Genomic DNA, 17500 nt, shown 5'->3' with positions numbered 1-17500 from the left:
TAAAAACCGCCCGCAAAATTGTTGTACAAGTTAAGCATTTAATTATATTTATTTTAACCATGAAATGATATATGAAATTGATCATACATGAACTGCAGATATGAAATCAAGTGAAGCTTTGATCCCCGCAGTTATGAACACAATTTTTGCGTTGATTCATTCCTCATGGGAACATTGGAACCCACAAATGAACAGCTCCCAATGTCAGTGACTTCATAGCTCAGTTGGTTAGAGCATCGCACCGTTATCGCGAGGTCACGGGTTCAAACCCTATTGAACTCCTGGCTTTTTCATTTTTCAGGCTTCTTTACGCAATTGCGAAAATTGTGTTCACTACTGTGAGGATCAAAGCTTCACTTGATTATAGTTATTTTACTTAGTTATGATGCATCTTTCCAATTCAGAACTTTTAAGGGAAAGAGATTCTAGTTTGTTAGTCGATTTCGATTATGATCATAATCTATTTGAAAAATAACAGAATTCTGCATCGCCTGTACTTAAGGCTTAGCTTGATTATTGGCATACTATTGGTGCCAGTAATTTTGTAACTGATACTATCAAATTCGGTTATCAGATCCCCTTTATTAGTACTCCTTGTAGGGCGCTGTTTCATAACAATAAGTCAGCTTTTGAGAATGCGTCTTTTGTCGAGTCGACTATATCTGAATTAGTTGGCAATCACTTAGTTGTTGAGGTGCCTTTTGTCTCCGGCATGTTGTTAACCCATTCTCTGTGTATGTACCACCGTCCGGCAAGAAAAGGCTTGTTCTCCATTTTAGGCATGTCAACCAATTCTTCCTTTTGGTCTTAGTTCTTTGCAATAAACTTTCAAAGCGACTTGGCCTCTTACGCCATATTAGCCCCTACTTAAAGAAAAATCAGAGACTAATCTATTCCAACGCAATAATAAAACCACTTATGATGTATGCAAGCCAAGTATGGACATTGTGCAACAAGGAGGCACTTGAGAGAGTTCTCCGCATGCAGAAACGGGCCGCCCATATTATTCTTGAAGCACAACGCACTAGTCGAACAGTAACATTGTTTAACAACTTAAGCTGGATCCCCTTTGATAATGAAGTGTATATAAAGCGTTGTGAACTGGCCTATAAACGGATAAATGGTACTTTACCCAACTACTTAAATACATCCCTTAGAAAAAACTCCGATGTACACCAAAGAACCACGAGAAATTGGAATTTAAATTTATTGTGCCCCCTCCATAAAAACATCTCAGAGGGTGGACGCACCTTTGCCGTAAGGACGGTGAAGGACTGGAACAATTTGCCTCGATCATTAAAAACAAGTAAGTCTTTAAAATCCTTTAAGGCTGAATCATGGAAAAGAGTACTAAATTCTCAGAAAACAAGGGGATCGTTTGATATAAATTTATAACAATAGATTTGTCTAGTTATAAATTGAGTTCTAGGAATGTTTGTTTTCTTATTGTATTGTAAATAGTATCTATTCTTAATGCAGTTTTTATACATTGTAATTTTGTACCTTAAGAGGGCCACAAGTTCATCAGTAATGTTAGTTACTGTCACGTGTTACCCTCGTAAAATAAAGTCTCTCTCTCTCTCTCTCTCTCTCTCTCTCTCTCTCTCTCTCTCTCTCTCTCTCTCTCTCCTTACATTTTTACCAAATGCCTTAGACCCCTTTTTCATGACAAGGATAGTCGCTATCACTATTCTTGCAGTTTATTACTGGGAGTGATATTATCAGCTGTGAGAGCATCCAGGTAACATTTCCAGTTTTTGAGGGCATGTCTCGGAGACCAGTGGCACATACCTGTGGACCACTATTAGAAATCCCATTATCATACCAGTCATACAATGAGCTGTCAGAAGAATTCAGTGAATTGCTACAAAATAAACAGGCATGGCATTTCAACATTGTTTAATAACTCCCTGAAGCATAAATGAGATAAAATTAGTGGCACTTTTTTGCATGTAAGTTAGCTCATGGTTATTGTTTGATCTCGTGTTAAAATCAGAGGAATTGATCGATGGGTATGGACAGAGAAACAGCGAGATTTCCAATGCCAATACGTCTCTATGCACAAGTTGAGGATGAGGACGAGATCCGATACGATGACTACACCTCCTTGTATCCTTGGGTCAACAAGTACGGCAACTACCCCGTCGGACATCCCACCTTCATGTACGAACCAGACACCACCAATCTCTTGCCTTATTTTGGGTTAGCCAAATGTACCATCCTACCACCGCAGCGTCTCTACCATCCTGTGCTGCCTTACTGTAGTCACGATAAACACAAATTTCCATTGTGTCGTACCTGCGTTGAAGACAACATTTCCAAACCCCTTTTCGAAACGACGCATGCCTGCCATCACACGGACGATCAACGCGCCCTCGTAGGCACGTGGTGTACTCCTGAACTCAACGTGGCCGTACAGAAAGGCTACATCATCCAACATGTTCACGAAGTGTGGCATTTTGACGACCGACGTACAGGACTCTTCTGGTCCTACGTGGACACGTGGCTCCAAATCAAAGAAGAAGCCAGCGGATGGCCCAAAGGATGCACCACCCCAGCCCAGACACAAGCGCACGTCGATGCTTACTATGCCCGGAAAGGCCTTCGTCTCGACGCCACACAAATCGAAAAGAACCCTGGGTTACGTGCCCTGGCCAAGATGATGCTGAATTCGATGTGGGGCAAGTTCGGGCAACGTATCAACAAGACTCAGGTCCGAGAATTCACAGACCCTCAACCTTTCATCCAATTCCTCTACAGTGATCAACACGATGTCCGTTATGTCAGTTCCCTAACAGAAGACCGGCTTAAGGTTCACTACAAACTCCAAACTCACGATGTCCTCCCTTCACCCAATCTCAACATCTTCGTGGCCGTGTTCACCACCTGTCATGCCAGACTCCGTCTCTATCGAGCTCTCGATCATCTCGGGGAACGCGTACTCTATTTCAACACCGACTCGGTCGCCTACCTCCATCGTCCTGGCGACCCTGCTTGGCCGGTCCCAAGAACTATGGTTACAAGAACAAGAAGGGAAAGGTGGTATGCAAGGTCCATGGACCTCGTACCACACGCGTCACGCAATCTCATACCATCCAAAGAAATGCCAAGACGTATACATTGGAAACGCGACCCTCACAAAGACTACCGTCTCGTCTATTCCAAACGGGTCCTGGATCCCACGACGGCCAAGACCCACCCTTACAGCTACGAACGTTTCACACACGAGGATCTGGATCTAGTCTCAGCCGAGTTATTTGCCTAGTGAGGGACGAGGTTTGGCACCAGGTCTCCTCACACGTTTCCGCTTGTTCATAGTTTTGTTTTTTTCTCTATTAAACCGTTGATGATTCATAAAAACAAAATACATTTGGTGTGTGTTTGCATGATACCCTCACCCACTTTATTCAGGAGCGAGGCGCTGCGCCATCTTGTTTTTCGTGGACTTTCACCCCACGCTCTCCATCAATCAAAACCCTCTTTTTTTACGTGTGCAAGTAATAATGGCGGACGCCTAAATTTCAACCAATCAGAAGCCTCGTTGCATCGGGATTAACCAATCAGAATGCTTGTTTCAAAAGCGGCTATTATTCCCCATAATAGTTAAATATTAAATTCTGAGCGCTATGTTTGATATAGAATTCATTAACTGTGAATATACGTGACTCATGCATGAATCCAGAATGGCAGCTAGAATTTTCTGTGCAGCTCATGACAGTGTCCCTTTAATATTGGCCATTTAAACGTTCATAGTTTAAATGTTGCTGAAAAGTTTGAGGAGGTAGCTACAATAATTATGCAAAAGCAATTTCATATTTTTGGCTTGTCCGAAACTTGCTAAATATTCCAGTTAAATCCACTGTAAAGAAAGCACAAAGGCCTTGTAGCTCGCTGGCAATCTAGTGGTGCACTTGGGTCTCCATGCCACTGCACTTTCCTCCAAAAGACCTGAAACTGGCGAGGGCCTGACTGCTTCTGAGTCTACATCCTGCATAGATTCCTTTGCTTCTTCTGGTAAATTGTACCGTTTAACAAAGGGGCTGTCTCGGCTGTATTCAACACCATCCTTAGATCACCGTCAGTTTAATAACATCCTTAGACTGCACTGTGTACGGCTCACTTCCAAAATTTGCCTCAGCTCTCCAGACGTTTTCGTGTTCTTTAGCAAGACCAAGTCTGCAGGAAGTACAGGGTTTGGTTCTGCTTTCTGTATGGCGTCAGCACATGCTTATGAACCAACTTGTGACTCCAATCTCGGTCTCGGATATCTTCATCCAATAGTGTTTCTGCCCTCCTTAATTATGGCAATTTGGTTTGCAACTCCCTGCCAAACATCAAAAATGCGGGCGTAGCACCAGTGATCACTTGAGGTGTGGACCTGTATGCTAGGAAAAACTTCTAACTCTTGTCGCCAATCTCTACCCTCAACATGAACTTAAAAAAACTTAAGAAAAGTCCGCTTCTGTCTTTCTACTTGTCCGTTGGCCTATGGCACAAAGGTGGAGATGCTCTGTGCTCAACAGAACGTTGTAAACTCCTCACAACGGAAATGAGGACCATTTTTTCAGACTTGAGAGTAAACAGATAACCAAATCTGTGACAGAGCATCCATCACTCTCTGCTTTTGTTGAATGCATGACTACAACTTCGTAGAATCTACTGTAATAGTCCACCACGACTACTTTCTTCCGTGGGAAGAGGACCCATCAGATCGATGGCTATGTCCCGGCAAGGTCTGGCTCAGCTCTCTTCATCAACAACAACAACAACAACCAACTTTATTTTACGAGGGTGAGCACGTAACAGCTAAGGCTGATAAACTTGTGGCCCTCCTACAATTAAATATAAATATATCTAAAACAGTCTAAAAAGGTATAATATAATAATATACAAATAAGTATAGAAAAATTAGTTTATCTTAAAATGTTCAGTGTTCTGGTACCTATCAGTACAAAAAAACAGTTAAAGCTTTACTTAAACTTAAAAGTGATGAATATCTCTTGGAAGGGAATTCCAAAATCTCGTGGTTGATACTGAAAAAGAACGCCCTCCCTCTGTTTCCCTCTTAAAACGTGGACAAACTAAATTAAAATCCTCATGTCTGCTTTCCCTGCTATGTACATCAGCGTTTCTTGTTAATAAACTATTCATATAGAACATAGGACGGGCTATCCCCAACCAGTCGTCTAGAAACATGCAAACATTTTATGATCTTCGCTTCATCATAAAAGGGAACCCATCCTAACTTAGTGAATAGATCAACACTATTGTCTCTAGTGTCTGCATTTAGTATTACACAGGCTGCACGTTTTTGTAACTTTGACACTTTAGTTAGGCTATCAATAGTGCAAGAGGTCCATATGCTTGAACCATAGAGCATTGCTTGTTTGATCATTGAGTTATAGCACAGCATTCTTTGTTCGAGTGGCATGAAACATCTTTTATTATATAGATATTGATGAAATACCAGGATTTCTCCTTTTACTAAAAAATCATATCTTCACCGTGCGCAGTGAACATATCATTTTTATCTTTCACATGTGAGGATATAGGTGTTGTCATGGTAACCAACACGATTAGCCAATAAAACGTGAGCTTTCTCTTCATTGTAAGATACTTTTGTGCTTTAATATAATTCTTCTCTACTACATTAACATTCTTATTGCAAAATTTGACATTATCATGATTTCTTTTTCATAACTTTCATATCTTGTTTTATGTTACACAACATGCGTGTTTTAGCGGTTGGTGACCACTTTTTCATCATTTCGAAACTGAATAAAACAAGTTGTTTTAAATCTAGACATTTCATCAATATCTATATAATAAACAGACCATTACATGGCCGCTTGGGGATACGAATTTTATCTTCTTGTGTTGAAAGTATCTCTCACTCGTTCGCCTCGCTCACTCGTGAGAGATACTTACAGCACTCGAAGATAAAATTCGTATCCCCGCGCGGCCATGTAATATCCTCTATATTTTCTTTAATACTGCTATACGTTGGGATATCTTTTTGCAAAGTTCCTCAATGTGATCGTCAAAATTTAATTTGTCATCAATGATAACCCCCAAAAGACGTAACTTGTTCCAACCTTTTTCCATTAATTTTGAGTAACAATTGGTCTTCTTTCATATTTTTAGCAAGTCTTTTACCAGTAAGCATCATGCATTTGGTCTTACTTCCATTAAGGATCATCTTATTTTCATTTGACCATCTCACAACTTCATCCATATCCCTCTGAAGACCTTTAGATAGAGTGTCAGGTGCATTTCTAACGTCCAAGAGTAGCTCAACGTCGTATCATCAGCATAGATATCGACAAAAGAGTGTCCAACTGCGATCGGAAGGTCATTTATGAAAACAAGAAATAAGAGTGGCCCAAGAACAGATCCTTGAGGTACTCCTAGGTGAACAGGCTTGGACTGAGAAAGTGTTCAATCAATACTTACATATTGAGAACGTCCAGTTAAATAATTGCCAATAAGTTTTAGATCTCTCTCACCAATGTCATAACCACGTAGCTTTGCTAGGAGTAAGATTTCTGTTTCAGGAGTTACCGTATTTTGGTGTCAACCATTTTGTACCGCTCCACGGCCAATTTAACAATCTCAACACTACTTCTCTTCCAACCAAAAAATACCTAGAAAAGCTCTCCAGTTTTCATGACCTTGATTTATTCAGTCTAAACACAGCTAGTAATATCAACCCGGACCAAAATCTCGCAGATATAAAAATTCACAGTCGGTATTTCTCGCCTCATAGTTTTAACGCGATGAAAAATAGTTCTCACGATACCAATGATTTGTTTTCCTTGTTCCATACGAATGTTCGAAGCTTAAAGCGCAATTTTGAAAATCTGCAGACTCATCTACTTAATGAGCTTGGATATCCTTTTAATATTATAGGAATAACTGAAACTAGAATCACTGAAAATGATCAGTCTGATTATCATCCAAGTATTTCTGGCTATAGTTTTGAATTCGCCCCGACACCTCTTGCTGCTGGAGGTGTTGGAATGTTTATTGATGAAAATGTTAAGTATAGAGTCATTGAAAAAATCTCGTCACGCGCTTTTCAAGCCCTGTGGGTTGAATTACAATTTGAAATGAAAAGTAACATTATCTGTGGTGTAATTTATAGGCAGCACAACTCCCCTGAGAGCTTTCAGACATATTTTGATGAAACCTTAGAAAAACTTAGTACATCTGGCAAGCCTATCTATGTTATGGGAGACTTCAACATAAACCTCCTCAATGCCGAAACCTGCAACTTTACTAAAGACTTCTTACTTTCGCTGCAAAGTTTTTCTTTTATTCCTACAATTGATAAACCAACTAGGGTCAACAGTAAGTCAGCCACTCTAATTGATAATATCTTCGTGAACCAAATCGGTAGGGAAATCACGAGCGGTAATATAATCTCGGATATAAGCGATCATTATTCTCAATTTTGCATTATTAAGTCTTTCAAAGTAAAGGAGTTACCCCGAAGAACTATGTATCGGAAATTTTCAAGAAACACGGAGGAAAAAATTCATTCAGAATTATCCGAGATCAACTGGGATTTGGCCATGAGAAACTGTGGAGATAGTGCAGATGCTGGTTTTTCTAAATTCTTTAACAGCGTTAACAAAATAGTAAACAAACATGCGCCCCTTCGACCTTTATCAAAGCGCAAAGCCAAGCAATTTTCTAAACCCTGGATCACTAGGGGGATACGTAAGTCAATACAGGTAAAAAATTCTCTATTTGCATCTGGAAATTATGAAAAATATAAACACTATCGCAATAAATTACTTACACTTGTTCGCTGCAGTAAGAAGTCGTACTATCATTCATATTTCAATAATCATATGACAAATGTTAGAAAAACTTGGATCGGGATTAATCATCTCATCGGCCGAAATAAAAGAAGATGTAAGCCTATTGTTGCGAGCCCTAATGTGCTCAATGAATTCTTTTCTTCCGTGGGTCAAACACTTGCGGCATCTGTTCCTCCTGCTAATCATCATTTCGGTGATTATCTCCCTGCTGCTAATTCATCTAGTTCATTCTTCTTCGCGCCAGTCACTCCCATGGAATTCGAAACTGAAATTCTGCTTCTCCCTACTAACAAATCACATGGCTTATACTCTTGCCCTGTTCGCGTATTGAAATCTTCCAGTAGTGTAGTCTCTCGACCATTGGCATATATAATGAATAATTCCGTTTTAACAGGACAATATCCATCTAAATTAAAGCACGCAAAAGTTGTTCCCATCTTCAAGGGTGGCGATGAAACGGACCCAAGTAACTACCGTCCCATTTCTCTTCTTTCGCTCTTCAATCGGCTCTTTGAGAAAGTTATGTATAATAGATTAAAACCTTATGTCGAGTTAAGTGGACTTCTGTACAATGGCCAGTATGGTTTTTGTGAGAATATGTCAACTCAGCATGCAATTTTGGATATTGTGAATTCGATACAAAGCAATATGGATAACAAATTGTTTACTTGCGGTGTTTTCCTCGACTTCAAAAAGGCTTTTGATACTGTGGATCACTCAATTCTTCTGAGCAAGCTATATCATTACGGTATAAGGGGGCCAGTAAACGAATGGTTTTCATCCTATTTAAATGGCCGTGCCCAAACTACTCAAATTGATAAACAAATATCATCTAAAAGAAATGTGTTAACAGGGGTCCCACAAGGCTCTGTTCTAGGCCCTCTACTTTTCTTGATATATATTAATGATATTTATAATTCTTCTAAGAAGCTTTCTTTTAATTTATTTCCTGATGATACAAACCTGCTGTTTGCTGACAAGGATTTGAAGTCACTAGAAAATGTAATCAACATCGAGTTGCAGAAAGTCTGTGACTGGTTGAATGCTAACAAGCTGACCATAAATGCAAAAAAGTCAAATTTTGTCATCTTTAGACCATCACAAAAGAAGCTTAATTATCAGATTAATATAAGGATATACAACAATGCCTCAAATTGTGATACGTTTCTGGAATGCAAAGATTATGTAAAGTTCCTGGGCGTTCTCATCGATAAAAACTTAACTTGGAAATATCATATTGACTACATTGCTTCTAAAATCAGCAGGGTTGTAGGAATTATATCGCGATTAAGGTACTCTGTCCCTCTGAATACTTTAATCCAAATTTACCGTTCTCTGATCTTCCCATATACATACTACGGAATTGCTGCCTGGGGCCAGGCTGCCCAGATCTACTTAAGGAAGGTCTTTATCTTACAAAAACGAGCTCTTCGGCTAATGTTCTTTGCTGGTAACAGATCTCATGCTATTCCTTTGTTTGTCTCTGCTGATGTCTTACCACTCAACATGCTTTATTTTGAAACAGTATGTTCCCTTATGCACGACATATCTACCAATTCTGCGCCTCAGAATATCTGTGATCTTTTTACTTGTTCATCTGACGTTCATATATATAACACTAGATTTTCTGATGCTGGTAATTTATACGTTAATAAATCAAGACTAAGACTTCAACTTAATTCGTTTTCCATTTTCGGAGCTAAGCTGTGGAATTGCCTGAAGCCTGAACTGCGTAAACTTAGGAAAAAACCCTTCAAAAATAAACTTCATCAATTTTTGCTTGCGGTACTTGGTAATGAGGATGATTATGTTGATGTCTCTACGTTAATGTTAAAAATTACTAATTATCATTAATTAAGCTCTAGTAGCTCTTATTATTCATTTCTTATGTTATGTGTATTATTATAGTTCTTGCTCTTCTATGTAAATTCTAGCTATCTGTGAATATATGTGTATATCTATTTCTATTATTATTATTATTATTTATTTATTTATTTATTTATTAAACACTGATGTAATTTTATTGTAAATCATACAATCCGCCCCGATTAGCTTTGCTATTTGCGGGTTGTATAAGATTATAAATTCTGTTTTTATAAAATTAATTTAATAAATGATGATGATGATGATGATGATGAGTATGTCATGATTTATTAGATCAAATGGTTTCTTGTAGTCTATGAAAACGAGCCCGGTTACTTTGTTTTCATCAAGATCGAAAAAGAGCTGATCCACCAGACGAATCAATGCCGTTACTGTTGAATGTGATTTCCTAAATCCAGACTGGAGTTTATGAAGAATGTCGTTGCTCTTTAAATGTTCTTAAAAAGATTTACAGTTATGCTTTTCAAATACTTTGGAAAGAATAGGCAAAACAGAAATCGGTGTATAATTGCATTTCTCGTCCTTACTTCCTTGTCCTTTACAAATCGGAGTCACTTTAGCGATTTTCCATTTAGAAGGGAAAGTCGCAGTAACTATACAATGGTTGATCAGCCTACGCAAAGAGTTTGATATCGAGTTTGCCGCAATCCTTAATAGCTTAGCACTGATCCCGTCATCTCCTGTAGCCTTGTGTGGTGGTATAGATACTAGGATCTCAGCGACTTCTTTACTAGTTATAAATGGAATATTAAGTGCGCTTTCACTTGATAAGCTGTTAGGATCAATCGATTCAGGATCAGGATCGCTGCCAAGATCATGCTCATGTAACAGATCTTCTGGCTGATTAACAAAAAAGTTATTCAATTCATTAGCAATGTACAGTTTTTCTGTCAAAAACCCATCCCCTTCTTTAACACGTTTGATGCAATCACGACTAGAGCCAGTACCATTAGTTAGACACTTGATTAGATTGCACAACGTTTTTGAATCGTGCTTATTTGCCTTCATCATTTTATTGAAATAAGTCTCTTTAGTTGTCCTTATCAATCTTGATACTCGATTTCTTGCTTGTTTATACTTCAGCCAGTCATTGGCAGATTTGGTTTTCCTTGCGTTTCGCAGTAGCTTATCTCTTTGCTTTATTTCTTGGGATATTTCACTTGAGAACCATTTCAGTAGAATTTTCCTTTTAACCCGTTTGTGTTTAAGTTGCAGATGTGTGTTTACAACATCTTCAAAGATTTTATACCATGCATCAAGGACATCATTAGAGTCTTCAAAGATGAACGCAGAATCCCAAGGGGCATCTTTCAAAGCATTATTCAAGTCCCAGTAGGTTATAGTCGCATGTTCTTTTCCATTTTTAGTCTCACGCTTGAATGTCCTTATTCCAACAATAGGAAGATGATAAGACAAACCGGATGATATTGTTCTGATGGTGTTCATTCGTTCAGGATGACTGCTCCAAATGTGATCTAAACAAATGTCTGACAAAGGCCTGGTAATTGTGTTAACGAGCTGGACCAGATGCAAATTATACAGTGTTTTTATAAGCCAGTGTTTCTTGAATTTAGTGGAGGTTAAGTAGTCGACATTAAAATTACCCAATAAAATAATTTCCTTATTCTTGAGAGAGACATTCTCAATATTGTTCGCTAATCTCTTGTCATCCGCACTTTTGTACGAGGGTGGTCGATAGATGCCTCCAATAAAAAGTGAATGCTTAGACTTGTAGGGGCAAACTTCTAAGCAAAGTGATTCAATGCCGTCAGCTTCAAGGTCAGGCCTTCTATTGGCAACTACATGTTGTTTACGAAAGCCAAAATCCCTCCGCCCTTTCTACGAAGTCTGTCTTTTCTGTAAAGTGCATAGCCAGGAATGTAATAAAATGAGTTCGGTATTTTGCTGGTACAAAAAGTCTCAGTGAGATAAACTACATCGAAGTCTTTGAATTCCTTCGAGAACATGACTTTTATCTCCTCGAACTTTCTGTCAGTGAGATGTTGAATATTCCAATGACAAAGTTTCAATCCCTGACATATAGATGTTGTTAAGGAAGACGGCGCTTTTGACTTACTTCTGGTTAGGACAGGACCAGGATTTACTTCCACATCACCTGATAAAAGAAGGCTTAACAATGTAAGTTGGAAAGGCATTTCCGGCGAAAAGAGTAAACCGCATCTGTAGTAAGAAGGATAACTTGCTTTGCGAAGAACGGCATCCTAGGTTGAAACCCACGTAAGACTCGAATGAAGTGATATATCGGCTAAAGATTTGCTACTAGTAACTAGTATCTGTTCAAAACTCTGTTGAGAATAATTATGCCTTTCGGTAGGATGACGTTGAAGCAAAAATGAAACCATCGGTTCTGGCACCTGAAACTCGCCCACCACTTGGCATCTATGGCAAGACTTATAGACCCGCTCTGCATCTGAGTCGATCTTTAAACCTTTGTCCTCAGCTGAATACTGCACAAGTTGAACAAAAGACTTGAGCTGCGAAGCACCTTGGGGAGGACTGGCATTCAGGATGGAGGCCACGTTCTCCTCACTATGTGTGATACCTTGGCTGCTTAAATTATGACCAAAAAGCGAAGTTGGCATTTGTCTTCATTTAGTGTCACTCCTTTGTCCCTCAATCGTGTGAGTACCAAATGCATATTCCGATCATGCTCTTCTATGCCACAACCATGTACAATCAAATCATGTACCAAATTGCCCTCTCATATACAACCCTGCAAAACATCAGCCACAATTTTCTGGTACTTGTCAGGTGCTGATGTTATGCCGAACATCAGTCACTTATAACGATAAAGTCCACAATGTGCAAGAAATGAGGTGATCTCGCGCAATTTCTCCTCAAGTTCCACCTGATGGGAGCCCCACCTGGGATCGAGTTTCGAGAACACAGTTGAACCATTGTTATCGTGCAAGACTTCTTCAATCGTAGGAATTGGGTGTCTTTTTATTGCTACATTTGCTCTGCACATGTCCACATAAATCCTAACATTGCCACTGCCCACAACCAGTGGGATACCCATTCTGTTGAGCTGTGCGACACACTTCATCAAAAATATCTTTAGCTAGTTATCCATCCAACTTCTCAGCAACCTTGCTTCTCAGTCCAAAGGGAAGGCTTCTCACAAGTTGTGCAATGGGTGTGACATTCTCTTTTACGTGCAGCTTCAACCAGAAATCCCTAAGCTTTCCCACTCCTGTGAAAATGTCTGCATACTTATCAAGGAAATGAGCATCATCACCCTCGGTAGTTAGCAAACAAACTTCATTTTCCATAGGATCAGCCCTCAGCACACTTGATTTCTCCTTAGTGTCCTTTCCAAGCAGCAATCTCCCTGGACCTTCCACAACTGAGAACTCATCTTCACAATACTTGCCACTGACCTCGCCATCCAATTTCTTCTCGGAATGTTCCAATCGCTTCAATAGGATCGTTCTGCCCATAAGCAAACAGATTTTGCTTGATTTCCTTGACTAAGACTGGATTCCATTTTCTTTAGCAATTCCCAGGTTGCAGGATCTATGAGATTACAAGATGCACCCTAATCAATAAGCACTCACGATAACATCACTCCTCCAACATTCAAATTTCACCCAGGAGACTCAACTGCTCTAACTACAAATGCATAATAATGCTGTGAACCACTGCCAAGGTCTTCCATCACTTTAGTAACCTCTACTCGGGGTATTATCCTTCCGCTCAGCATCTCTAGCAGAACGTTTATTCTTTTGTTTCGCAACAAAAACAGCAAAATGGCCAATTTGCCCACATGCATTACTCTTCTTGTTATGCGGAGTGGCAGTTACGGTCTCATGCTAATTGGTTGCGAGCAAGGCTTTTTACCCCAGCTTTTGTCTTAAGTCAGCCCTGCAGGTTTGGTGTTACGTTTGCTAAACAGAACCGCGTTCACCTGATTAGAAGAGCCTAACTGATCCATAGCCTTAATTTGCATGTTGGCAGCTTCCTGTAAATCCTTCAGGGAGGCATTTGCTTCTTCCAGGAACTTCCAACAGAGCTTTGAATCCCTGCATATCTCAATAAGCTGATCTCATATTGCCTCATCCATGTTTTCAAACTCATACGAGATTGCCTTTTGCCACAAATGACAAACAAACTGATCCACCGAATCTCCCAAAGCCTCTTCCATTTGCCTGAAACAATACCTCTTAAAAGGGACGTGCAAACTTACCCTTGCAGGAGCAGTCACAGTCTGCGAAGCCTGTGGTGTCACAGAGCCACTGGTAGTCGTGCCACCCTCCGCCATCTTCTTGACAAAATGTGCGAATTTTCGCAACAAATCACTTCAAACATACCTTTCTTGGCCTGAACGAATCATCATCCCTGATGTAATAATTCCCATTAAAGGTCATGAACCACGCAGATTAAAATAGACAAGAACTCAACTTTACTCCAAAAAGCGAGGGCTGTCACCCAAACTCCAGAAAGCATGCCCCCCCACACCCATAAGGCCTAGCAGACAGTTTTGACACAACTTCTGGTGTACATACATTACAATACATTATTGTCAATACACTACAACATTATTGATACAACAGCACTTTCTGTTCTTCAAGTGCCACTAAGTGTAGGCAAGAGACACTTCGCTCTTCAGCAATCAATGAAGCACAACGTGCCACCATGAACCTATAGATCTTACACGAGGAATGAGTGAACTTTCCCTTATTGATTATCTGAAGGCACATGAGGAAATGGGCAAAGCCGTGTTCCCAAGGGAATGCGAGGCAATTATTGACAAGGAAGAGCACAACAATAGATTTCCATTTAGGATGAAAACCACCCCCGAGGGCAAGTTCTCATGGGTTTTTTGCATCATTTTATTGATGAAAGCATTAGAGAGGCAGAAGGTAAGCTGTTAGCTCCAGTGTATTTTCTATTCTTTTTCACTACAGATTATTTTCCAGTGTTGAACCCATCAGTTGACTGTTGACCTTTCCATTTGTCAAAAAACCTGACTGCATGGGAGAGAGTAGCAGGCATTTTCATTACTATGTAAATTAAGTTGTAGGGTGGCAGTGGTTCAACACTTGGTGTCCTCACTGCTAAAGACAACTAAAGATAAACATCGAAACATGTACTATTGAAAGAATAAGCTGTTATGTTTTGTGGTTGTAGCTGGTGCAGGCCTGCATCATCTAATGTCATTCTGGACAGGCTGGGAAGTTTTATCACCATTTGGATCGTGACTCCGGATACAGCTGGATGACACGCAGGAAGCAACAAGCCTCGCTGAAAGTAAGGCTTGTTTTCACAGGCTTATTCTTCAGTCAGTGCTTGTTGACTATGTCTCTTTTAAGAGTAATCTGACAAAAGCATTGAAATATTGTGCAAGGGGATATTCATCTCTTTGAACTGGGCATGATGTTTAAATTTAGGACAAACTCATTAAATTGTATTAAGTCAGAACTCCTATCGTTGTTGGACAGTTTACCACTTAACAGTGAATTGAGTAAAGGCACCTCAACAACTGCTACATCCCATTCTTCAGAGGGTGCAGGTCCATTCGGACCAATGCCATATCCATCAGTTTCACTCTGAAAATGAACCATACCATAATTGACAGTACCCTTCATTGGTGTCCATACAAGTTTGTAAAAGGACAGTTTTCAAAGTGTAAAGGAGGAAAAGTTGTACCCCCTTGTGTCCCGTTAACATTACACTGGCTTCACTCTTTTCCGCCTATATAAGGTATCATAATATGTACAGTTTGCAAGTATGGATGTAAAATAAAGATACGTGTAATGTATTGCACGTTGTACACAATGACACAATACTTTGTTTCTTGTAGACTGGCAAAAAACGATGAGGAAGGCGGATAATATTGTTACTATCCCCATACTGACAGTAAATCCATCAGTAATTAAAGAGACAGCCCAAAGGTTACACTCATTGAATTTACATTCCTGCTTTAAAATCGCTTTCTCATTTTGATCTCGAACATTCTTCTGTTTCTACCAGAATATTTTCAAGAACCTTAATCGTTCCATTCAAGGAGGTGGAAGTCAAGGATTCATTAACTGACATTGACCAAAGAATGGCCAAATATAAAGAGTTGTGGGGTTATCGCTGGTCTTTGCGACATTTTCGATGGGATGCTAGACGATCCATCTGCAACAGAAATCCAGAGTATATCGCCTCACGAAATTGATCTTCGATCACAGGAGAATTATTTCCTGCTGTTACATACAGTCTGCAAGGTACATTTATGCTGTCTACATCCCTTTGTGCATGTCACATTTAAAAGAACAAAATGATTGCTGCACAAAGGCAATTGAATGATGCGATTTTGAGTAGTACAAAAAACCAAGCCACATCTTGACATGATTTCGCATGAATTGCTCACCTATACATAAAATAGACCTCCTGGTTTTGCAAATCAGTATGGAATGCAAAATACTGCAGGGCAACTGAGAGGGATTAAAATTGCCTCTGCAAGTTCTTGATTTGAAGAATATGTCCTTTCCTCCATTTGGGCCATCGCTTACACATGTTGTTTTGCCAGTGTACCACAATCGTTTTCAAGAGGACAATTCCTCAGATATTGTGAGTCTCGATGCATCTACACCCAAGGAGGAACAGTACACCATAATAGTGGAGCTATTGGAGAAGGTTGCAAAGAAACCTAAGGAAGTATTAACAAATAATATTTAAACAATTAAAAAAAAACCTAAGCTGTGATCTGGTGTATAAATCAAGAAAAGGAAACGACAATTGCACAGAAGAAGTAATGAGTAAATACTTCTTGAGTGTACATTATTACCTAATTTTAAATTGAACTTGCAAACATACACATGAAAATAGCAAATGACTCTCCAAGTTATTCGTTTACATTTTATTTGGCCTTTCCAGGCTTCTTAATTCTTCTTACCAGATACGATACCGCGGGGCTGCCACTGTGGGACATACGTTGCTTTTAATGTCCTTTAAACATGTCAGTGTGTAGGGAAGCCTGGCTCTAGCACTCAGGCAAGACTAAGAAAGTAGGCGAGGGAGTCTGATAGGGGCTCCACTGGTCACCACTTAAACGTTATGGTTGGTAGGAAAATTTAGTATATCACAGGTTGCAATGTAAAAAAGGAATTGTTTCCAAGCGATCTAATTCGTGTTATGACGTCATTGTTAGTCATATGACTCGTCATGTGACTCGCCATGTGCTCTCACTGAATGTAGTTGCTGAACCTCGCTGTTCCTGTTGTTCCTGAATTATCACAGTTATTTGAACCCAAACACCACAAGTTGGTAACGAGGATATAGAATACTAAAATGACAAAAATTGATTCAATATCCGCCAAAAATTCTACTCCAAGTAGCTCTCCAATGGTTAGTTATGTTGGTCAAATGGAAGCTTTAGACCCAAATGAAGGAGAGTGGTCGACTTATGTGGAGCGTCTGGAAATGGTAAATACAGTCCCCGAAGATAAAAAAGCAGGCAGAAGCTTTCAGAATGCCATACCTGCAAGAAAAAGGGAGACATAAGTCCAAAATCAAGAAATAACGATAATTATTGTTGCATTCATGACCTCAAAATGTGACCACCTTTTTTTAAAACACCAACAGCTGAAAGGAATTGACAGATAAAGGCAGCATTTTGTGACGGCGACACTGGCTGAAAAACCAGTTTTTGTGCCGGCTCTAAGACAATTACGCGACAAAGTGACTCTCATTCACGAGTCTACTGTTCTCTTTAATTGGTATTTCATAATAACGCAAAACTGGTCAATTCCAGACATTTCATTTTAAGTTTATGTGCAAAA

The 17500-nt window shown here is 39.6% G+C and overlaps 1 protein-coding gene across 1 annotated transcript; it reads left to right on the top strand.

The window, feature by feature from the left end:
* The first annotated feature begins 2008 nt into the window (after nt 1-2008).
* LOC137968589 (uncharacterized) lies at nt 2009-3265 on the top strand. The gene has a single exon (XM_068815131.1). It carries the CDS (start codon nt 2009-2011, stop codon nt 3263-3265), a length of 1257 nt encoding a protein of 418 aa, XP_068671232.1.
* The last annotated feature ends 14235 nt before the right edge of the window (nt 3266-17500 follow it).

Source organism: Montipora foliosa, chromosome 8 (genome assembly GCF_036669935.1).
Source record: "Montipora foliosa isolate CH-2021 chromosome 8, ASM3666993v2, whole genome shotgun sequence".
In the NCBI taxonomy this organism is placed as follows: Eukaryota; Metazoa; Cnidaria; class Anthozoa; order Scleractinia; family Acroporidae; genus Montipora; species Montipora foliosa.
The sequence above is the reverse complement of the archived record's forward strand: the minus strand, read 5'-3'. Positions and strand labels throughout refer to the sequence as shown.